Here is a 25,398-nt window from a genome sequence, read left to right as displayed (position 1 = left end):
ATATAATTTCAATAGTCCACTACTTTTATGCTCATCTACTCACGGACATAGAAGTCACTGGGTAGAGAAATGCTCTCTACCATTCAAAATAGAAATGATTTAAATCCATTACATCATATGAGGATATTTTAATAACATCGCAATTATGGGGCAAAGTCATTAATCACTTTACATTTTCTAGAACATGTGTAGGTGCCATAATAATCTTGCTTTATAGAGAATTAACCTCTTATCATAATTTTTTAAAATGAAATTGCTAGGTTTAATTATATCCACAAAATATGGTATAAATTGTGAAAGTCATGGTGTTAATATTGCTTGGAAGAATTCCGTCACCCACAAATGTAATTGCTTATTAATTATCTATTGTAAAATCTGAACTACATTTTAGTACATAAAATTTCCCCACAATCCCTTCAGAAGTGGTTTTCCATAGAGCTAATAAGAAGGTACTTTTGAATTTTAACCCAATTGTCCTTGCCTTACTTGATATTCAGAGTTTATGATCACATCCACATATACTCACATCTCATTTTGTTTACCATTAAAAGAGTGGCTTTGCTCCACTAGAATAACAATATACAATGATCATTATCACAGCCAACGAAAACCCATTATTTTCAGCTCACTTTCCTCAAAATGACTTACTGCCCTCAGGAGAGATGGCATTATATAACAAGATCTAGGAATTTTTCTTAACATAGATACCAATTAATAAGTCCAAAATTTTCCCACGATGAAGAGAACCTTTAGTTCATGAGAAAATAATTGCAATTAAGTAGAATAACTGAAGAAGCAGCCTTTATTTTTTTGTTGTAGGACATTAAAGAAAGCTTATTGAATATACATGACACATAATTCATATGCCAGGTTCTATTACCAGTGTATGTATGTGTGTGTTTCCATACGTAGAATAGTAGTAGCTCTAGAGACATAAAAATGTTTCAATAGAGATTAAAAAGTAATTCTAGGGTCAGCGAATATTATACTGCTAATTATATAACTTTTGTTAATAATAATAATGTTTTATAGTCCGATCAAGTTGGATTCACTTAATTAAAATTAGTGTGAATGACAGCCCTTTAGACCTTGCCAGTCTCTCGGATTTTCACTCTACACAAACGAACTGTAATTTGAAATCTCAGATTGTCTCATTTTCATACGCAAGGCAAAATGAGGATATTTTTTAGCACAGTTTATTGGATTCCTTGCTACAGTTAGATATCCTGACAATACAAAGTCACTGTTCTTTCCACATCTGCTAACTTTTTTCATATCCAATCGCAATATTTTACAAAAAGACTCTCTAACGTAATGAGATTCTAGATACCACAGGCAATTATGTAAAATGGTTCTCTCCACTGATGACTTAGGAACAGTATTAGAGCAAGATGGGAGAGGGAGAGAGAGGACAGAAAGAGTGAAATGACAATGAGAAGCCAGAGCAACACTGGCAAGAGTTCTCTTGCTCTGCTCCATCATTTTTACAGTAACTTTTCCCTAAAATATGCGGCCTCTGTTGCCATTATCTATATACTGAAAACAGTGCTTCAATTTCTCTGAGCAAAATAGAAAGGCTCTTGCTCTTTTCCCCTCCTGCCCCCCCTCAAACACCTACTGAGCACTTCATCATGAACATAAACACGGCACAGCCTTTACACTGCAGTCTGTAGAGAAGAAAGATGAGCTTAAAAATGTGGCAGAGAGCTACTAGAGAGAAGCCAATGTTCTTGTGAAAACACAGAAAAGGGCAACCAACTCAGATTAGGATTCATCAAGGACACTTTTGGGGTGATAAAGTTGAATTATTTTTTTTAATGTTTATTTATTTTAAGAGAGAGAGAGAGAGAGAGAGAGCAAGGAAAGGGGGGAGAGAGAGAGAGAGAGAGAGAGAGAGAGAGAGAGAGACAATCCCAAGCAGGCTCTGCACAATACAGGGCTCATTCTCAGGAACCTGACCTGAAATCAAGAGTCAGTCGCTTAAGGGGCACCTGGGTGGCTCAGTCAGTTAAGCATCAGACTTCGGCTTGGGTCACAATCTCATGGTTCGTGAGTTTGAGCCCCACGTCAGACTCTGTGCTGACAGCTCAGAGCCTGGAACCTGCTTCAGATTCTGTCTCTCCCTCTCTCTGCCCCTCCCCTACTCATACTCTTTCTCTTTCAGGAAAAAAGAAAAAAGAAAAAAAGAGTCAGCCGCTTAATCGACTGAGCCACCCAGGTGCCCCTAGAGTTGAATTTTAAAAGTTGAGCAGGGTTAGTCTCAGGTGGAGGAGTGGAAGGACTCTGCAGTCCTGTGGTCAGAGAGAACAGTGTTGGCAAAGGCACAGAGGGAGAGTGGCTGGGGTATAAACGGCAGGGCTTGTGTAGTAACACTGGATTCTTAATACCTCCCAGGTGATTGAATCAGCTAAGGACTGAATGAGTTTGCCAACATACATGGCTCCTTACTGAAAATTAGAAAAAAAGGGTTCTTTCTGTCATGTGCAGAAAAGTGAAGAGAGAGTAGACGTACTGAGCACCCTGGACTCTAGCTCCCTATCTCCCCCTTCGCTGAGGACTTTTGTGCAGTATACAAATTGCCCAACCACATAGGAGCAGACTTTGGAACCTTCCTTGGAGTCATAATTTTCCTAATGGTGTTACCATGTTAACTATGACTGTCTTGCTTTTTTAAATTTCTGTACCTCCACACGCTCCATCTGAACCTCAAGGGTTCAAGGAGATTCAGGCATGAGTAGAAATTCTCATCAGCATAGTGGTAATAGGGCAGTTAGACTCAATTCAGAGGAATTTATGAAGCAGAGAATATCTAAATAAGATTTGGGAATTGAAATTTTAAAAGCAAAAATAAACTTTTCTGACCTAGAATATGAATCATGTGGATAAAACTGTAGGTGTATTTTCCAAATTTTAAGATATTAGGTTGTAATATCCTTTGTATTCTCAGTGGCCATTGTGAAATTAGTCTTGACATTGACCTCTCTCCCCTCACTTGTGAAGGAGTTGTTAAAATCTGGGCAGCTAGGGAGGGGACAGGGTTAAAAGGGTCCACATAGTTCATTAACTTTCATGTGGTTCTATGTATCCCACTGGGCCAACTTGCCACAGTCTTTTTAAGTGTCTTTCCATTAAGTAGGATATGTTGCTGAGGCTACAAACTTATTCTGAAAGTAGCTTGGTGCCTAGGAGAGAAGGTGTCATCAGCATTTAGCTCACTTTTTCTCCATGTTCTTTTAAATTCCTCTTGATGCTCCAACATTCATCCCTTTTTGCCCTTATAGATACTTTCTCTTATTTTTTCTATTTTTTTCCTCCCCATGACCAGATGATAGATATCCAGAATCTTAGCAAGGTGCCATGGTGAATACCTCATTCCCTTAACCTCACTTTTGTTTTTCTTTTGTTTAAAACATTCTCTAGAGGAAAGAACTAATACTTGAAAGTACAGGTGCTGTGACTCCAAGCAAGTTTCTGAAAAGTGTAACCAGTGTTCTACATGTTATAGAATATCAGTCGATATTTTAAGTGAATAAAAACTTGCAAAGGCAGAATCAGACCTATAAATACGGAGGACACACTGATGGTTTCCACCGGGGAGGTGGGTGGGGAGACAGATAAAATAGTGAAGGGGAGTGAGAGATACAGACTTGCGGTTACGGAATAAGTCATGAGGACGAAATGTACAGCGTAGGGAATATAGCCAATGGTACCGCCATAGTGTTGTATGGTGACAGATGGTAGGCACACTGGCGTGAGCATAGCATAATGTATAGAGTTGTTGAATCACTGTGTTGTACACCTGAAACTAATGTAACATTGTGTGTCAACTCAAAAAAATAGACTAGTCAATATTTTGTCACATCTTGTTTTGCCGTCCTCTTGTTCATGATTGTTTTCATTCCCTCAATTCTAGCAGCAAGACCATTGTGCTACATGACTGAGTGAAGGGGTCTGACAAGGACCAAAGCAGACACACAGGAATCTTCTGGACTTTGGGCTCTAAAAATCACCATTTCTATGAATGTGGCCCTTCCTGCTGTAGTTCATCCCCCAACAGAAAATGGCATGAAGTGGGAAAGGCAGATGGAGGAGAAAGGATGAGAATAGAGTTGGTGGGTCCTAGGGTGGAGTGAAAGCAGCAGAGTGAGTCCTGTACCCCCACAAGTGGTACAGTGGTGCCCAGTGATTAGGTCTGAAGGGAAGGGTGGTCAGGAGGACAGGAAAAAGGAAGAAGTCAGAAGAAATATGCTTTGGTGAACTACTCAGGACTGATTGGCTCACCATCTGTCCTTTGCCCCAAACACACACACACATACTCATAGCCAACACACACAGAGATACACACACAGAGACACACATAACTCATAACCAAACACATGCACACACACAGACACACACACACACACACACACATACACACACACACACACAAACTCATAGCCAAACAGTGACACCCACACAGAAGCCACACCCACACTCATTCACTCAAGCATTCAAGCTTCTTGGTACTAAGTAAACTTGTTAGAACTTTGGTTCAAGCCTGGGAGACGGGGAGAAGAGAAAAAAACACAAATTTTTACAATTGAGAAATAATTGGTATATAACAGTGAGAACATTTAAAGTTTATGTGACTGAGATTATGTTTCCAAGCTCTCACAGCTCCCACATATGGAAATTTGGTCTCAAAATAGAAATTAAATTGAGATAAAGAATATAAAATTATAATTCCTGTCCACCTGAGATACATTCTTACTATAGATTTAAAAAATCAGGAATTTATGGGCACACAACATTAGAAAATGCTGAGTTAGAGCATAATATATAGACTTGTTGAATCACTATGTTGTATACGTGAAACTAATGTAAAGATGTTCATCAGATACACTTCAAGAAAGGAAAAGAAAAGGTTTAAACACATTAAACAGATTTCTTCCATCCAGGACATGTCAGAACTTTCAACATGCTAATAGGCACTTTTACTTGTGTGATCACAGAACTCTATTCCAAAAACATCTACGGTTAGGGAAACACTGCTCCAGTTCTCCAATGCTGATTTTATGTAGATGATGTGCACAAACTGATTACACCAATCAGTTACAGAATGGGTTTGATTACAAGATTTTCAATGCAACCAGTATCTCCTTTTTACTCTGACCCTTATTCTCCCCTCCTTCTACTTCAGCCTGAACATCCCCAAAAATGTTTCTCCTAATATTTTGGAGCTCATATAAATACAGAGAAATGAGAAACCCTAAATATTCCTGAAAAACCCTAACCCAAACTCTGGCTAGAAAAATATAATATTCCATCTTCTGTATAATAACAATTTAACATTATTTTGGCTGAAAAACTTGGAGATAAGATATGCCATTTGATAAGCTATGTATGCCCATTTCCATTTTCTTTTTAACCAGAAAATCATGCTTACTGTGAGGTATTTCCTTCCTTGGTAGTTTTTATGATTCAGATTAGAACTGTCTCCAGAATACAACCATTCTTATCCACATGAAATATGTGAGCTGCTTGAAGGTGAGGGTGGTATAATGCATGTGTTTAGATCCTATGTCTAGTCCCGTGTCTGGCACATGGCAGTTGCTGAACTGACGTTTGTTAAATAAAATGTAGAATTTCAAATTGTAGGTGATTCAAAAATTATCGTCTGCTATGTATGGAAAACACAGAGCATGAAGCGAAGTAATACAAATACATCAGAGACTATGGTCACCTAGATAAGTGGGATTTAATGGCATTTTATGAAAGAGTAGCTGTCATTTTCCAGTTGCTAAAAAAAAAAAGGTTGCCTCTAGTGACCCAAGAGGGGGTTAGGCATTTGATGTAAATCTGTCTTGGCCATGATACGTTCTGCTACCATAGTAAGTAATATACATGCACCCTCTTTTTTTTTTTTCTTAACACAAAGGTCTCCAGTTTCTCAGTTGCAAATAAATCATCCTTATTTCAGTTCTATTCTTCCATTACTAATTTACAGATGTTGCCATGCTCACAAATAGTACTTGTTGCTGCTGGGAACTGTCATGGGCACTTTGTCCTCAGACTGCTAGCTGTTGACTAAATCCTCTCTGGGTGATTGGCTCCTGCTTCATTAACTTTATGCAGCCTGGTTGAAATAGGGGGACGAAAGGACAGAAAAGGATAGGCGGAAATAGCCCTCTGTGGTGTTTGCCTTGGTGAAAGCAGGTCACTTCCTCTGCTGTCCCCACACCCCAGTGACGGCAGCAAAGGGGACTATTTTTAGTGCTAAAACCAGAGAGATGTTGGAGTACTTGTCAATGATGTCAAGGGAGAATTTTCTACCATTTTTATAATGAGACTGAAATACAGAAGAATCTTTCCTTCACAAGTGTTTCGGGAGAAAAATAATCACACAAATTACATAAAATGCTATCTATAGGTTCCACTGCAAAGCAACCTGATAAAATCACCAGGAATTAAAATACTGCTTAGAAGTACTTAGAGGAGGATATAAATCACAATAATAAATCACATTTTATTTCTATTTTCAAATATATTTAAGGTAAATTATAGGCCACTTGCTGAACTATGAACCACACATTTAAGCCACATTTTAAGAACAAAAATCTAATTATGAAAAATAAATGGTGCCACCATAGACAGTAAGATAAATCTTAAAGTGCATGACTTTCCACTTGAGCAATACTTTTTAGGAAGACTGTAGGTTAATGCTTACCCTTTAAGATTAAAACATTAATCAAACATTCTCTGAGTGAATGGAGATTTATAGAGCAATTTCTAGAGAATAAATAAACTATAAAAACAAAATGCATTGGTTTGACACATGCAGGGAGAAACTTGATTTCACCTCACCAAGTGTGGCGGCTTTTCTGAACTAGTACAAAGGATGATAATGCCTCTGGTTTTATAGCTCCCAAGGTAGAAATCATGTTGAAAGACAGTGTGGTACAGGCTTACCTCTCACAGCGTGGTCCTGTGTACCCGACAGGGCATGCGTCACAGATCAATCCGAGACTTCGGTCTAAATGGCACGTCGGGCTAAAGCTATGTGGATGTTGTTGGGAAACAAGAGACAAGGAAGAAGCACATACACAATGTCATTAGCAGCATATTTTCATTTCTCTTTCTCCAGAACTGCTGTGACAAAAGGGTATAAGCTGGTCATTCTCGTCTCACAGATGGAGATGAGGGTCTGGCCAGTCGAGGATGAAATGACATTACTATTTCTGCAGACGTGGATGTAGCCCAGTGGAGAGCAGTAGCCTTGTGGCATGTTATTAACTGACTTTTGACTGTTGTGGGTCTGTGATCATCAGTAACAAGTGACACCACACAGTTGCCTTTTAGGGTTACCCCAGGCCCGGCAAGACACGGCATCGTATGCTTTCTAGCCAAATCCTTCTGAATTTGAAGCAGCCCAGAAAAATCTGTTAGAGATTTTGGAAAACTCAGTATGGGATCTTGGAAATAATGGTGGTTTTCTACTTTCAGCATTGGTTCCATGGGGGTGTGTGTGTGTGTGTGTGTGTGCATGAGGGCATGCATGTGTGCGAGCTGCAGCCCATGTGGGCCCATAGGTCTGCTGTTTACACAGATGAAATCCTCCAAAAAGTTTTCAGAAGAGATAAAGCATGCATATTCTGCTGAAATTTACAATAAAACCAAGCAATCAAAAAAAAAAAAAAAACCAAAAAACAAAAACAAAAAAGCCTTGCCATTCTACATCTTCTGGCATGTTCCAAGGTTTATCTCTCTTTTTGTACATATTTCCAGTTTGGATCTGAAGTAACAGAATGGAACACCAAATTAGGAACCAGCACAGTAATTACAGAGTTACATGCCAGCTTTAGCCTTCAACAGCAGGTACAACTACGGCATACTTCTCTGCCTTGTGAGAGACATCTCTCAGGCAGGAACCCTTACCCCAAGATTGACACAATCACTCTCTGAAGACCCATGAAGCATTCTGAATTCTGTGATTTCTGCTGCTCTGCCATTTTAAAACAAAATGCCCCCAATTAATCTTTCTCCCATTATGTTTTCCCTAAATAGATTTATTTTTCTATTATATATGACAGGACGATTCAGTAGAGGCTTGCTTGATGGCTAAATGAATTAAGGAGTGAACAACAAATTAAACAGTGCAAGTCTCGATCTTGTTCTGTTCCTGACACTTGAATGACTTTGGAATACTTTCTTAACTTTTGTGCAGGTCAGATCACAGGTACTACTTCTGAATAATATTCTTCTGGCTGAACTCATAGCAGTCCTGCAAAGATTTAATTTTTTTTATAGTAGGAAGCTATTAGAACCGAGTAGCTCTAGCATTTAAAATATTTCAACTCAGTGGAGAGTCAAAATGAATGTGTTGAGGCAAGGGGGGCGGGCAACGCCTGGTTTGGGGTACCTTGAGTTTATAAATATTACCCAGATAAAAGACTCCACATGAGGGAGTTGTGGTGACTGCCAAAAAGAGTGGAACCAAGTCATAGCCAGCCTGTGTTCTGTAAGAGGAGGGCCATCTTTTAGAGAGCAGCCTGGCACTTGTCACCCGTGACCTAAAAGGACCTCACCATGAGTGATTTTCTTGGCAGGCGAGTGACTGCATTAAAGAAAACAGGCACATGTAAAAATGGAAAGAAACAGATTTTTTTTTCTTTCCTCACCTCGTGATTTGCTATTGTTTTCAGACAGAAAAGGGAGGACTGGATTTTGACAAATCTCTAGAACACATGTATGTCTTATTTTAAAATTGGCATTCCATAACTGTCTCATCATCTAGGGACAAAGTGACTCTAACGAGAAGCCCTAGGTTTCCCACTCATGTGGGACTACAGTGATTGAAAGAAAATCATGCCAACTATTTTTTAAAATCCTAAATTAGTTTACCATAAGTCATGTCAAAGGTGCTTGACAGGGTTTCTGACACTGTAAAACCATAAAATAGATTTCAAATTCTTAAATATATTCATGTGTCAGTTAAAACCAACAGAAGTAAAGTAAAATGTACCCACTGACAAAAATCAACACCTCTTCAGGAAAAATCTTAAGGAATAACGATATATTAGATTTGACTAGCTCTTTGCATTTTCAGAGTGCTTTTACAAACAATTTTATCACATTTTCACAAAATCTTATAAATGGGTTGCAGCAGGCATCATTTGTCTTGCCCAAGGTCATTGCTGGTATCCAGGAGACTTGAGCATCGGACCCAGGACTTCTCATTCCTAATCTGACATTCTCTTCTCCCTCTAACCAGACAGCATCATTCTACTGGTAAGAATTAAATACGTTGAAACTTTTGGTAATATATGTACTTGACATGATGCATCTAAATAAAACGGATTTCAGGGGCGCCTGGTGGCTCAGTCAGTTAAGGGTCCGAGTTCAGCCCAGGTCATGATCCCACGTTTCATGGGTTCAAGATCCGCACCAGGCTCTAGATGCTGACAGCTCAGCCTGGAGCCTGCTTCAGATTCTGTGTCTCCCCCTCTCTCTGCCCCTCCTCTGCTTGCACTCTGTCTCTCTGTTTCCCAAAAATAAATAAACATTAAACAATTTTAAATGAAACAGAACTCAATATTCTTTAAACAGTCTAAACTGAGGGCTCAATCCCTTACTGCTGTTATTACAGTTACAGCTATGGAGAAGAGGACTTTCGACAACAAAACTAAAATGAGAAGGAGAAAGGAATGCGTACAACAAAAACGCATACGAAATTTGTTTTGGCAACGGCAGCAAGCAACTTGACACTGATTTTGGCCAAAAAATGAAGCTAACTCTTCTGTGACAGAAAGAGGGAACTGTGAGATCATTGTTGCCTTTAAGTGATTCCAAGATTATGTCATTTAGCACTAGTTGGCTGGCTCTACACCAGCAGAGAGAGTGTTCTGCTTCCTGAATTATCCACTTCATGCCGCGGAAGACACAGGCAATCCAAGAACAGCGGGCATTTTCCACAAATAGGAGAAAGATGAGAAGCTACCAGTGGACTAGATAGTAAGGGTCTGCACATGGAAATAGTCTTTCTTTTCTTTTTTCTTTTCTTTTTAATGTTTCTTTCTTTATTTTGAGAGAGACAGCAAGCAGGCACAGGAGTTGCAGAGAGAGAGAATTCCAAGCAGGCTCCATGCTGTGAGCATGAAGTTCCACGCAGGGCTCGAACCCACGAACCATGAGATCATGACCTGAGCAGAAACCACGTTGCTGCTCAACTGACTGAGCCGCCCAGGTGCCCCTGGAAATAGTCTTTCATATATATATATATATATATATATATATATATATATATATATACATATACATACATACATATATATATGTATATATATATATATTAATGTTTATTTTTAAATTTTTTTTCAACATTTATTTATTTTTGGGACAGAGAGAGACAGAGCATGAACGGGGGAGGGGCAGAGAGAGAGGGAGACACAGAATCGGAAACAGGCTCCAGGCTCCGAGCCATCAGCCCAGAGCCTGACGCGGGGCTCGAATTCACGGACCGCGAGATCGTGACCTGGCTGAAGTCGGACGCTTAACCGACTGCACCACCCAGGCGCCCCATAATGTTTATTTATTTTTGAGAGAGAGAGAGAGAGAGAGAGAGAGAGAGAGACAGAGCATGAGAGGGGGGAGGGAGAGAGAGAGAGAGGGAGACACAGAATCCGAAGCAGGCTCCAGGCTCTGAGCTGTCAGCACAGAGCCCGACGCAGAGCTCAAACATGTGAGCCATGAGTCCATGATCTGAGCCGAAGTCAGATGCTTAACCACTGAGCCAGCCCGGTGCCCTGAAATAGTCTTTCTTAATGGTTGGTTGAATAGATTCTTATATTTGTAAGGATCCATTTATAAGTATGTAATATGTGTATGTATATGTGTATATGTATGAATATGTATGTGAATAGATGTGTTTGTGCCAGCATACGTGCATATGAACAGAAAGATACAATTGGCCTTGTTCCAAGAAGAATTTAATTCTACCTATCAAAATATATACATTAAGATAAAATGATGCAATAAAGGTTAAAGAGAAAAAAGCCACTTAAACATAAGATAAAATGAAGGGTGTATTTAGAACACAAAATTTGAATCGTAAGGTATGTTTATTTGAAAGTGGCAGTCGGCATATGGCTTTGAGCTTTCTTACAGCTGACGCAAGAGGGAACTGCATTGTCTCTCCGGTCTGTGATGTGATATGAAATAACCACTCCTTTTGCCACTGGCATGAAATCTCCATCATTATAAAATCAGGGCCACAAAATCAGGGCATGCTCTATGTTTGCATACACAATAGGGGAGCAGGACTCCCGCTAACGAACCGTAACCTGGAACATTCAGGTCAGGAAAGAGAAACCAGAAGACAAGATGTGTGTGTCAGTGAGGAAGCTACTGCGGAAAGGGCCATGAGAAGACCCCGTCACCACGGGCCATGGAGCAGAGCTTTGAGAGGAAGGGAGAAAAACAAAGGGAAAACTCATTTACTTCATGGGTGTGGTTTGGGCCACATGAAATTCTGAAGTGTCCTGGTAAGGTTTCCTCCTTTCAGGTCAATGATCTCTGTTTTTATTCTTAGGAGAACCATTAAGCAAACACATTTTTCTTTAATAACCTTCAAATAGTATGAAACCTTATTTAATGTCTACAACTGGATTTTGTAATTAGATTCTGGGTTATTCTCTGTGTCTTTGGATGCAATTTTTTTCTTTAACTTGAGTTTCTCATGCAGCCAAATGAGAGACTACGTTCTACCTAGTAAAGCCTTTCGTACTGATAAAGTATGAGAGCAAGTTCTCTGTAAAGTGTCACGTTAAGTTGTAGCTGCAATTTAATAACACCTTAGAAGTTTCTGCCAAAATGTTGATTCGTTTCAATTTTAAGGTATTTAATTACTTGTTCATTAAACCTGCACTTTCTCAACACGTTCTAATCCTGAACATTTGCATTAGCATAACTGTCGCCAAACCCTAGAATCATTTATGATGAACATTTGCAGTTTGTTTAACATGAAGGTTTATTAATTTTCTTCTTTCTTTTTTTTTTCTTGCTTCTCTTCAATGTCTTTGTAATTGTTTTGATTTCTTTTTTTTTAATGAAAAAATGAATGAATTGTTTGAAAGAGAGACAGAGAGCAAGCTGGGGGATGGTTGTAGAGACAGAGAGTGAGACCCAGAACCTGAGGCAGGCTCCAGGTTCCAAGCTGTTAGCACAGAACCTGATGTGGGGCTCGAACTCACGAACTGTGAGATCGTGACCTGAGCTGAAGTCGGATGCTTAACCAACTGAGCCACCCAGGTGCCCCAGTAATTGTGTTGATTTCTATAGTCCCATCGGAAGAAGCACAGAGAGGTGAATCGGAATATATGGATTCTAACACTGGTTCTGCCACAAGCAAGCTGTAATGATCACGATCGAGGCCTTTTAATTTCTCTAGAGTTCAGTTCTTCCTTCTGGTATAAGGGACGAGTAAAATACATCATAACTGCTCATGTAGACATAAAACAATGTGTACAAAAGTGCTCTAGAACATTTAGCACACTATAAAATTTCTACATAATGTTGCTAAATATTCCCTTAAATTTACCTCTTGTCTTGGAGTATTTATAATTCTCTATTAACTATTAATTTTAACAGCCATAATTCAATATAGTCTTTTCAGTGAGCCCCAAAGTCAGTTCTAGAAGTGTTCCATTCTTTTAAAACTTTGAATTTTAGCATTCCTGATGCATACAAAGAAGTAGCGTTCAAAATGATATGAATTTTATGATATAAATGGTTTCAATAATATTATCTATTCAAACACATTCTAAGTGTTCAAAGGTAGGCATTCATGTGTCTCTTTCATATTATATTTAATTCATAAGCTACATGATGCCAGAAATTAATGAATATAAAACATTTGAAATATTTACACTTTTATTTGCTTCTCTAGAGATAAATTTTACTACCTAGTTACGATCTATAGCTAAAATATATACATCACCAAGATGAGAAGCTTGAGCAAAAGTGGACACTAAGTAGTTGATGAAGTTGATATATATGTATAATTTAAATATTATATGCTTGTCTGTATTCATATATCATAATAATTATACCAATCGATCTCTATCTCCCTACATATTTGATTTATTTAGCAATATTATCTAAGAAATTTGGAGCCAAAATGCTTGTGATCTATAAGATTTATGATCAAGGATTAAATAGATAAATCACCAAAGCAAAACTATCACCAAGCTTTATACTTCTAGATGAAGGTTGCAGCAACCTTTAGCTGATTTTTTTTTTTTTTTCTGAATAACCTGTGAGAATTTCAATCCCATCTTCTGGCTTATTTGTGAATATTGAATTTATTCATCAGAGTTTTCAAGTCAGATTATAATAGTAATGACGTTTGAAAAATTTTTTTAAATGAAGAGTTTCCCTAACTGTCCCATTATTTAGTGATTTAAAAATAAAACATTTCAGGTTATTAGATTACAATGGATTTTTCTATTCACAATTGCACAGCTAAACTATGTTAATTTTAAATTTAAAAGTCTTTAAATTTTTTTTTTTTTAATGTTTATTTTTGAGGGAGAGAATGGCAGAGTGTGAGCAGGAGAGGGGCAGAGAGAGTAGGAGACACGGAATCTCCAGTGCTGTCAGTGCGGGGCTCGAACCCATGGACTGCAAGATCATGACCTGAGCTGAAGTTGGACACTTAACCAACTGAGCCACCCAAGCACCCCTAAATTTAAGTCTTTATAACTCTAAACACAGAACTAGTATTTTTAAAGTAAGTGGACTATCACTCTCTCCTCTTTCTATTTATAAAAATTCTGTATTTAAAGCTAAAATTTATGACAGGTCTATTCTCAGTTCTACTTCTAATGATAAAATTATTATTTAATAATTTAATAATTATTTAATGTAAGTAAAGGTATCTCAAAAATTGAAGGATCTTTAAATACTTGGTGTCGCTGATGTTACTGAGTTGTCTTTATTATTTTATTTAAAAAAAAAATTTTTTTTTCAACGTTTATTTATTTTTGGGACAGAGAGAGACAGAGCATGAACGGGGGAGGGGCAGAGAGAGAGGGAGACACAGAATCGGAAAAAAGGCTCCAGGCTCTGAGCCATCAGCCCAGAGCCTGACGTGGGGCTCGAACTCAGCCCAGAGCCTGACGCGGGGCTCGAACTCGCAGACCGCGAGATCGTGACCTGGCTGAAGTCGGACGCTTAACCGACTGCGCCACCCAGGCACCCCTCTTTATTATTTTTTTAAGTCAAGATCTGCATAATTATACCAAATTGGAATACACATACTTGAGGAAGTACCATCCTTGTAACGGGGACCCAATCCTTTTGTCACTGATGGATGGTGACACTTTCTTTTTTCTTCCAATAACACAATTAGAACCTATTATTAAAATTAAAGTAGAAGTACAGTAAACAGAGAAGGATGGGCCATGAATGTCTCCTCTGCATTTATAGTAATGTTGGTCAGACTGGAGGATAAACCCATGTCCAATCAATGACATAATTCTCAAAATGTATTAGACTAAGATTCACACTGTACAATCAGTGGCAGGACTGCTAGATTGATAGGTTGGCTAACACCTATGACATTTTGCCTGAGAAGGAGTGCACATAAATGAGTGACCAAATATAATCCCTCCATTTTCCTCAGTGAAAGTGAGTAATGAGCAGTGAGTTTCTAGTATATTGGATAGTCCAGCAGAATTTCATTCAGCCACAGTGAATGAGCAGGTCCTCTAACCCTTCACAAGTACACCAGCGAGCAAGGATCATGTTATATTACAGCCAGCATAGGGAGGACTCACCATTGATTACGAAGGAATTTAATTTGTTCTCCTATATTTATTATTTTCCGGTAGATTTCCCTTTTGCCTTTTTCCGCTTCACTGACACTCTTTGGATGCCAAAGGATCTTTAGTTTTGTGTCCACCCAAGCTTGCACCCTAAACTCGGGAAAGGTTTTTAGCACTAATATACATTAACCCAACTGCTCATTTAATTGTTTTTAATGTTATCACTAAAACTGAATGCAGTGTGATTTTTAAAGAAATCCTCAATGTAGATTGCAGAGAATTGGAAAGTACACTGACTTTAAACTTAAAATTCCAACTCTGATACTTTGTTTTATTATATTTTTGAGAGAGAGAGAGAGAGAGAGAGAGAGAGAGAGAGAGAGAGAGAGATTGGGAATGTGCACACGAGCAGCACAGAGGGAGAAAGAGAGAATCTTAAGCAGGCGCTCTGCGCTGTCAGCACAGAGCATGACACAGGGCTTGATCCCAGGACCCTGGGATCATGACCTGAGCCAAAATCAAGAGTCAGATGCTTAACCAACTGAGCCACCCAGGAACCCCTGATACTTTCTTTAATATATGACTCTAAGCAAGTTATTTAATAATAACCAGTACTTGTCTTGGACATAGCATGTCAAATCATTATTTTAAATGCTTAGTGTATTTTAAATTTACAAAATTCTCACAATCCTATAAGAAAGTCCTATTATCACAACTAATGATGAAATAACTGAGACACAGAGAGTTTAAGTAATGTTGTCTGAGTCACACAGCTAGAAAGTTTAGAACTTAGCATTTAAATCAAGGAAATGTAGTTCCAGAATTGGTTCCATAATGCTATTTTCCCACTTGGAGCATTTTTTCTTAATCTCTAAAATGGGACTAATATTTACTTTATTGGAATGTGTAGTGCTATACCTCATTAGTCTGCTTTTATTAAATATTAATGCTTTCTCTTTTTTTTTATTCCAATGACTAAGGTGTACAATTCTGAAGGAGGTGGACTGTTGGAGAGAAGGAAGAGGATTTCATGTGGGCTGAAAAGTAGAAATCGCAATTCCAATGAGGATTTTAAACTTAATGACAGAATTATTCTCAATGTCTTTAGCTCATAGTATTCATTGACTCTAACAAAAGACGATTTTCATTAGCAGTGTGTTGGACAAGACCTCACTCAAAATATGACCAACTTGATAACACCTTTAGATTAAAAGACTACAGCTGACAGAATTTTTTAAAAATCACTAAATATTTAAGCTCTTCAGGCATTATCACAACATTTAGAAATAGCTGGGAAGTGCCTAATATAATATGAACATTATTAAGCACTAAACTTACCTTTAAGAAGTCTCCAAAAAAAAAATCCCTTTCACTTAAACTTGTAAACTCATTATTTACAATGAGTTTAAACTCATTTAAACTTGTAAACTTGTAAACTCATTATTTACAATTTTTACTAGTACAAAAACATTGGTTTTGGCTCAATGTAGTATGCCCCCATTAAAATAAAAAAAAAAATTTATGACTCAACGTTTTGCTTAGGTATTTGCTTAAGGAGGGCCACTTGGACAGAATGAGCATTAGAACAGCTGGAATAGAGTATTCCCCCAAAAGGGAAGGGGAAGAGGCAGACAAAATATATATTTTTCAAAGTCTTTTCCTGGGGCATCGGGGTGCTCAGTTGGTGAAGTGTCCGACTCTTGATTTCAGCTCAGGTCATGATCTCAGGGTTCATGGGATGGAGACCCGCCTCAGCCTCTACTCTGGGCCTGGAGCCTGCTTAGGATTCTCTCTCTTCCTTCCTCTCTGCCCCTCCCCAGCTCATTTTGTCTCTCTCTCTTTCTCTCTGTCTCTCTCTCTCTCTCTCTGTCTCTCTCAAAATAAATAAACACGGAAAAAATGTAAAAAATAAAAGTTCTCCGAGATTGCAAGGTTATTTTTCTAGATGAAATTAGAACATTTTTATTTTTTAATTTTTATTTATTATTTTTTAAAGTTTATTTATTTATTTTTGAGAGACAGAGAAAACACATGTGTAAGCAAATTGAGGAGGGTCAGAGAAAGAGGGAGAGAATCCCAAGCAGGCTCTGCACCCTCAGCATGGAGTCTGACACGGGCCTCAATCTCATGAACTGTGAGATCATGACCTGAGCTGAAATCAAGAGTCAGGCACTTAACCTACTGAGCCACTCAGGTGCCCCATTAGAAAAAAATTTAAACATAAAGAATAAAAACTAGATGACTGGAAAAACTGAACCAAGTTTTCATTAAACTTTTAAAATATTGAGAGTTGCGGCAAGATGGCGGCTTAGGAGGACGCTGGGCTCACCGCACGTCCTGCTGATCACTTAGATTCCATCTACACCTGCCTAAATAACCTAGAAAACCGCCAGAGGATTAGCAGAACAGAGTCGCCGGAGCCAAACGCAGACGAGAGGCCCACGGAAGAGTGTAGGAAGGGCGGCGAGGCGGTGCGCGCTCCACGGACTGGCGGGAGGGAGCCGGGGCGGAGGGGCGGCTCGCCGGCCAAGCAGAGCCCCCGAGTCTGGCTTGCAAAAGTGGAGGGGCCGGGCGGACTGTGTTCCGACAGCAAGCGCGACTTAGCGTCTGGGAGGTCATAAATTAACAGCTCTGCTCGGAAAGCGGGAAGGCTGGTGGACAAAGGGAGGGAGAGCTGCTGAGCCCCCTGACAACAGAGCTCAGTTTGGTGGGGAACAAAGGCGCTCGCCAGCGCCATTTCCCCCGCCCATCCCCCAGCCGAAATCCCAAAGGGAACCGGTTCCTGCCAGGGAACTTGCTCGCTCCGCGCAAACACCCAACTCTGCGCTTCTGCAGAGCCAAACCTCCGGCAGCGGATCTGACTCCCTCCCGCTGCCACAGGGCCCCTCCTGAAGTGGATCACCTAAGGAGAAGCGATCTAAGCCTGCCCCTCCTGCCCCCGAGCACCTTGCCTACCCACCCCAGCTAATACGCCAGATCCCCAGCATCACAAGCCTGGCAGGGTGCAAGTAGCCCAGATGAGCCACACCACCCCACAGTGAATCCCGCCCCTAGGAGAGGGGAAGAGAAGGCACACACCAGTCTGACTGTGGCCCCAGCGGTGGGCTGGGGTCAGACATCAGGTCTGACTGCGGCCCCGCCCACCAACTCCAGGTATACACCACAGCACAGGGGAAGTGCCCTGCAGGTCCTCACCACGCCAGGGACTATCCAAAATGACCAAGCGGAAGAACTCCCCTCAGAAGAATCTCCAGGAAATAACAACAGCTAATGAGCTGATCAAAAAGGATTTAAATAATATAACAGAAAGTGAATTTAGAATAATAGTCATAAAATTAATCGCTGGGCTTGAAAACAGTATACAGGACAGCAGAGAATCTCTTGCTACAGAGATCAAGGGACTAAGGAACAGTCACGAGGAGCTGAAAAACGCTTTAAACGAAATGCATAACAAAATGGAAACCACCACAGCTCGGCTTGAAGAGGCAGAGGAGAGAATAGGTGAACTAGAAGATAAAGTTATGGAAAAAGAGGAAGCTGAGAAAAAGAGAGATAAAAAAATCCAGGAGTATGAGGGGAAAATTAGAGAATTAAGTGATACACTAAAAAGAAATAATATACGCATAATTGGTATCCCAGAGGAGGAAGAGAGAGGGAAAGGTGCTGAAGGGGTACTTGAAGAAATCATAGCTGAGAACTTCCCTGAACTGGGGAAGGAAAAAGGCATTGAAATCCAAGAGGCACAGAGAACTCCCTTCAGACGTAACTTGAATCGATCTTCTGCACGACATATCATAGTGAAACTGGCAAAATACAAGGATAAAGAGAAAATTCTGAAAGCAGCAAGGGGTAAACGTGCCCTCACATATAAAGGGAGACCTATAAGACTCGTGACTGATCTCTCTTTTGAAACTTGGCAGGCCAGAAAGAATTGGCAAGAGATTTTCAGGGTGCTAGACAGAAAAAATATGCAGCCGAGAATCCTTTATCCAGCAAGTCTGTCATTTAGAATAGAAGGAGAGATAAAGGTCTTCCCAAACAAACAAAAACTGAAGGAATTTGTCACCACTAAACCAGCCCTACAAGAGATCCTAAGGGGGACCCTGTGAGACAAAGTCCCAGAGACATCACTATAAGCATAAAACATACAGACATCACAATGACTCTAAACCCGTATCTTTCTATAATAACACTGAATGTAAATGGATTAAATGCGCCAACCAAAAGACATAGGGTATCAGAATGGATAAAAAAACAAGACCCATCTATTTGCTGTCTACAAGAGACTCATTTTAGACCTGAGGACACCTTTAGATTGAGAGTGAGGGGATGGAGAACTATTTATCATGCGACTGGAAGCCAAAAGAAAGCTGGAGTAGCCATACTTATATCAGACAAACTAGACTTTAAATTAAAGGCTGTAACAAGAGATGAAGAAGGACATTATATAATAGTTACAGGGTCTATCCATCAGGAAGAGCTAACAATTATCAATGTCTATGCACCGAATACCGGAGCCCCCAAATATATAAAACAATTACTCATAAACATAAGCAACCTTATTGATAAGAATGTGGTAATTGCAGGGGACTTTAATACACCACTTACAGAAATGGATAGATCATCTAGACACACGGTCAATAAAGAAACAAGGGCCCTGAATGAGACATTGGATGAGATGGACTTGACAGATATATTTAGAACTCTGCATCCCAAAGCAACAGAATATACTTTCTTCTCGAGTGCACATGGAACATTCTCCAAGATAGATCATATACTGGGTCACAAAACAGCCCTTCATAAGTTTACAAGAATTGAAATTATACCATGCTTACTTTCAGACCACAATGCCATGAAGCTTGAAATCAACCACAGAAAAAAGTCTGGAAAACCTCCAAAAGCATGGAGGTTAAAGAACACCCTACTAACGAATGAGTGGGTCAACCAGGCAATTAGAGAAGAAATTAAAAAATATATGGAAACAAACGAAAATGAAAATACAACAATCCAAACGCTTTGGGACGCAGCAAAGGCAGTCCTGAGAGGAAAATACATTGCAATCCAGGCCTATCTCAAGAAACAAGAAAAATCCCAAATACAAAATCTAACAGCACACCTAAAGGAACTAGAAGCAGAACAGCAAAGGCAGCCTAAGCCCAGCAGAAGAAGAGAAATAATAAAGATCAGAGCAGAAATAAACAATATAGAAACTAAAAAAACTGTAGAGCAGATCAACGAAACCAAGAGTTGGTTTTTTGAAAAAATAAACAAAATTGACAAACCTCTAGCCAGGCTTCTCAAAAAGAAAAGGGAGATGACCCAAATAGATAAAATCATGAATGAAAATGGAATGATTACAACCAATCCCTCAGAGATACAAACAATTATCAGGGAATACTATGAAAACTTATATGCCAACAAATTGGACAACCTGGAAGAAATGGACGAATTCCTGAACACCCACACGCTTCCAAAACTCAATCAGGAGGAAATAGAAAGCTTGAACAGACCCATAACCAGCGAAGAAATTGAATCGGTTATCAAAAATCTCCCAACAAATAAGAGTCCAGGACCAGATGGCTTCCCAGGGGAGTTCTACCAGACGTTTAAAGCAGACATAATACCTATCCTTCTCAAGCTATTCCAAGAAATAGAAAGGGAAGGAAAACTTCCAGACTCATTCTATGAAGCCAGTATTACTTTGATTCCTAAACCAGACAGAGACCCAGTAAAAAAAGAGAACTACAGGCCAATATCCCTGATGAATATGGATGCAAAAATTCTCAATAAGATACTAGCAAATCGAATTCAACGGCATATAAAAAGAATTATTCACCATGATCAAGTGGGATTCATTCCTGGGATGCAGGGCTGGTTCAACATTCGCAAATCAATCAACGTGATACATCACATTAACAAAAAAAGAGAGAAGAACCATATGATCCTGTCAATCGATGCAGAAAAGGCCTTCGACAAAATCCAGCACCCTTTCTTAATAAAAACCCTTGAGAAAGTTGGGATAGAAGGAACATACTTAAAGATCATAAAAGCCATTTATGAAAAGCCCACAGCTAACATCATCCTCAACGGGGAAAAACTGAAAGCTTTTTCCCTGAGATCAGGAACACGACAAGGATGCCCACTCTCACCGCTGCTGTTTAACATAGTGCTGGAAGTTCTAGCATCAGCAATCAGACAACAAAAGGAAATCAAAGGCATCAAAATTGGCAAAGATGAAGTCAAGCTTTCGCTTTTTGCAGATGACATGATATTATACATGGAAAATCCGATAGACTCCACCAAAAGTCTGCTAGAACTGATACAGGAATTCAGCAAAGTTGCAGGATACAAAATCAATGTACAGAAATCAGTTGCATTCTTATACACTAACAATGAAGCAACAGAAAGACAAATAAAGAAACTGATCCCATTCACAATTGCACCAAGAAGCATAAAATACCTAGGAATAAATCTAACCAAAGATGTAAAGGATCTGTATGCTGAAAACTATAGAAAGCTTCTGAAGGAAATTGAAGAAGATTTAAAGAAATGGAAAGACATTCCCTGCTCATGGATTGGAAAAATAAATATTGTCAAAATGTCAATACTACCCAAAGCTATCTACACATTCAATGCAATCCCAATCAAAATTGCACCAGCATTCTTCTCGAAACTAGAACAAGCAATCCTAAAATTCATATGGAACCACAAAAGGCCCCGAATAGCCAAAGGAATTTTCAAGAAGAAGACCAAAGCAGGAGGCATCACAATCCCAGACTTTAGCCTCTACTACAAAGCTGTCATCATCAAGACAGCATGGTATTGGCACCAAAACAGACACATAGACCAATGGAATAGAATAGAAACCCCAGAACTAGACCCACAAACGTATGGCCAACTCATCTTTGACAAAGCAGGAAAGAACATCCAATGGAAAAAAGACAGCCTCTTTAACAAATGGTGCTGGGAGAACTGGACAGCAACATGCAGAAGGTTGAAACTAGACCACTTTCTCACACCATTCACAAAAATAAACTCAAAATGGATAAAGGACCTCAATGTGAGACAGGAAACCATCAAAACCTTAGAGGAGAAAGCAGGAAAAGACCTCTCTGACCTCAGCCGTAGCAATCTCTTACTCGACACATCCCCAAAGGCAAGGGAATTAAAAGCAAAAGTGAATTACTGGGACCTTATGAAGATAAAAAGCTTCTGCACAGCAAAGGAAACAACCAACAAAACTAAAAGGCAACCAACGGAATGGGAAAAGATATTCGCAAATGACATATCGGACAAAGGGCTAGTATCCAAAATCTATAAAGAGCTCACCAAACTCCACACCCAAAAAACAAATAACCCAGTGAAGAAATGGGCAGAAAACATGAATAGACACTTCTCTAAAGAAGACATCCGGATGGCCAACAGGCACATGAAAAGATGTTCAGCGTCGCTCCTTATCAGGGAAATACAAATCAAAACCACACTCAGGTATCACCTCACGCCAGTCAGAGTGGCCAAAATGAACAACTCAGGAGACTATAGATGCTGGAGAGGATGTGGAGAAACGGGAACCCTCTTGCACTGTTGGTGGGAATGCAAATTGGTGCAGCCGCTCTGGAAAGCAGTGTGGAGGTTCCTCAGAAAATTAAAAATAGACCTACCCTATGACCCAGCAATAGCACTGCTAGGAATTTATCCAAGGGATACAGGAGCACTGATGCATAGGGCCACTTGTACCCCAATGTTCATAGCAGCACTCTCAACAATAGCCAAATTATGGAAAGAGCCTAAATGTCCATCAACTGATGAATGGATAAAGAAATTGTGGTTTATATACACAATGGAATATTACATGGCAATGAGAAAAAATGAAATATGGCCTTTTGTAGCAACGTGGATGGAACTGGAGAGTGTGATGCTAAGTGAAATAAGCCATACAGAGAAAGACAGATACCATATGGTCTCACTCTTATGTGGATCCTGAGAAACTTAACAGGAACCCATGGGGGAGGGGAAGGAAAAAAAAAAAAAAGAGGTTAGAATGGGAGAGAGCCAAAGCATAAGAGACTGTTAAAAACTGAGAACAAACTGAGGGTAGATGGGGGGTGGGAGGGAGGAGAGGGTGGGTGATGGGTATTGAGGAGGGCACCTTTTGGGATGAGCACTGGGTGTTGTATGGAAACCAATTTGTCAATAAATTTCAGAAAAAAAAATAAAAATAAAAATAAAAATAAAAAACTTTTAAAATATTTAGTTTATATAAAATAAAGTGCTTATTATCACCCATATTTCAATATTCATATAGTTTAAATATAGTTCTTACTGCTGTAACTATTTTAGAAAGATAAACTGATAGGGGCACCTGGTGGCTCAGTCGGTTAAGCGCTGACTTCAGCCCAGGTCATGATCCTGCACTTTGTGGGTCAAGCCCCACGTCGGGTTCTGTGCTGACAGCTCAGAGCCTGGAGCCTGCTTCAGATTCTGTGTCTCCCTCTCTCTCTGCCCCTCCCCTGCTTGCACTATGTCTCTCTGTCTCGCCAAAATAAAATAAAACATTAAAAAATATATTAAAAAAGAAAGATAAACTGATATATATCATATATCATATGATAATATGATAAACTGTGTGATGACCAAAGGATAGGACGGGTGCTTAAAGATCAGCTAGACTGATCTCTTACTTTACCTTTTCTAGGAGTTTGTGACTTGCCCAAGATTCATAAATAAATAGTGTGAGACTGGGATCCAAATGAGCAATATTTGTGTTAGTGATCTTTTAAAAATATATGTATACATTATTTATTTATTTAAAGTAAACTCTATATCCAATGTGGGGCTTGAACTCACAAACCCAAGATCAAGAGTCACCTGCTCTCCCACTGAGCCAGCCAGGCACCCCAGTGTTATTGGCTTTTTTTTATTACAGCATGAAGACATGCGTGCATGTATGTGTGTGTACATGCGGGCACGTATATATATTTGTATAAAATATGTCTGTCCTTTATAGTTGCTTTAGACATTATATTTTAGTTCTGTCTCATTAAATCACAGGACTAGAACTCAGATATTAAAAATTCTGTAGAATAAATAGCCACAACTTTAAATATTTTATATCTAGAAAAACTGGTATTACCTTCCAGAGAAAATCACTGCATTTATTCGTTACTTATTTACGTGTGGTAAGAGAAAGAAACATTTTATATCATAAATGCACTTGCAGAACTGGATGCCCAAATCATTAGAGGTAAGTTTGTGACTCACTTATTGGATGGGATATTGAGTGGACAGGCGCAGGGCTGACAGTCTTCAGAGGTTCCTTTAGTAGGATCACCATAGAAACCAGGAAGACATTTATTGCAGTATGGGCCACCTGTGTGATCCTTACAGTTCTGAGGAAGAAACACACATCAGAGTTTATTATGTTGGTCTCAAGCATCAATATATTACCCAAAATTGTTCTACAGAGCTATTAGTCTATTCCCTGCCAGGAAGAATAATTTTCCACATTAAATGGTCAATTTTACAGCTGGGAAATAACATTGATAATTAATATGTAGCTTATGAACTACACGCCAGTCTCAGCATATGCATGCTTAACAAAAAACAACTGAAATTCATTATACCTTTTTTTCATTATATAAATCTTATTTCCTTTTTCTTTACTTTTCGATGTTTTTCATAAGGAAATACATGTGATCATGCATGCATGTGTACATGTGCATAGTCACAGAGTCCTAATAGTATATGTCTCATGGAAATCGTAGCTGCTTCTAGGTAAAAGTCCATTGCTCAGCTTAAAATTGGTGATTTAATGAGGATAGTGGCTACTCATACGAATGCTCTGGAACAATGATCCTCTTACCTCAGAGATTAATTTGGACCCCAGTGGGATCTGATGATTGGGACAATGCTCTAATGTATTACATCTGTGAGGGGGCTGCCTGGCTCATATTTAAACAATGAGAATATTAAAACATGTTTAAATGTATTCTGATATATAATGAAACCACAAGGTGCCTAACAATGTCTCCAACATTTTTTATTTTTAATGAAACTGCATTTTTCCTCAAAGTAGTAATCTTTGTTTTTGTCCTCTTCAAAGATAAAAAAAACCAAAATAAAATAATTTGTATCTTGATTTCTTCATATTAAAGTACACTTATCAACTCAGACTGGTTCACAAAAGATGAACAATTCAGTGAACCAAACACTGGGATTGTCTATAAATCTTTCAATAGCACAATTTGATAAATTTTAATGCTTTGGCATCATGTAAACCTAACTTCTTCAATAAAATATACCTAATTCCTTTTAAAAAACCATCCAGTATGGATTCATTATGACTGAAATACATTTTTATTTTTACAACTATATGAAATTCTATTTTTCTCATGTTGAAAAGAGTTCCTCAGAGCTTAGGGGTGCAAAATCCTTATTCTTATGATCAGTAATTAAATATGTATAAGAAATCGGTAAAATATACACTCATTTTAAAGATAAAGTAAATATTTATCAAATCTGGTTGACTTTTGGAATGGCCAGCCTAATTTAATGAAAGGTCTGAAATATTATATCAGTATAAATATATATATAT

At 38.9% G+C, this 25,398-nt stretch overlaps 1 protein-coding gene across 8 annotated transcripts in view; it reads right to left on the bottom strand.

Moving 5' to 3' along the window:
* The window catches only part of LAMA2 (laminin subunit alpha 2), a 634,006-nt gene that overhangs the window by 239,925 nt on the left and 368,683 nt on the right, over nt 1-25,398 (bottom strand). For all 8 annotated transcript variants that reach the window (XM_043592301.1, XM_043592303.1, XM_043592302.1 and 5 more), the window contains 2 exons: nt 24,066-24,193; nt 6,952-7,038 (listed from right to left, as the gene is read on the bottom strand). In XM_043592301.1, coding sequence (XP_043448236.1) covers nt 6,952-7,038; nt 24,066-24,193 — 215 coding nt within the window. The remainder of the gene's footprint in view (nt 1-6,951; nt 7,039-24,065; nt 24,194-25,398) is intronic.

This window comes from Prionailurus bengalensis, chromosome B2, assembly GCF_016509475.1.
Source record: "Prionailurus bengalensis isolate Pbe53 chromosome B2, Fcat_Pben_1.1_paternal_pri, whole genome shotgun sequence".
Lineage (NCBI taxonomy): Eukaryota > Metazoa > Chordata > Mammalia > Carnivora > Felidae > Prionailurus > Prionailurus bengalensis.
The sequence above is the reverse complement of the archived record's forward strand: the minus strand, read 5'-3'. Positions and strand labels throughout refer to the sequence as shown.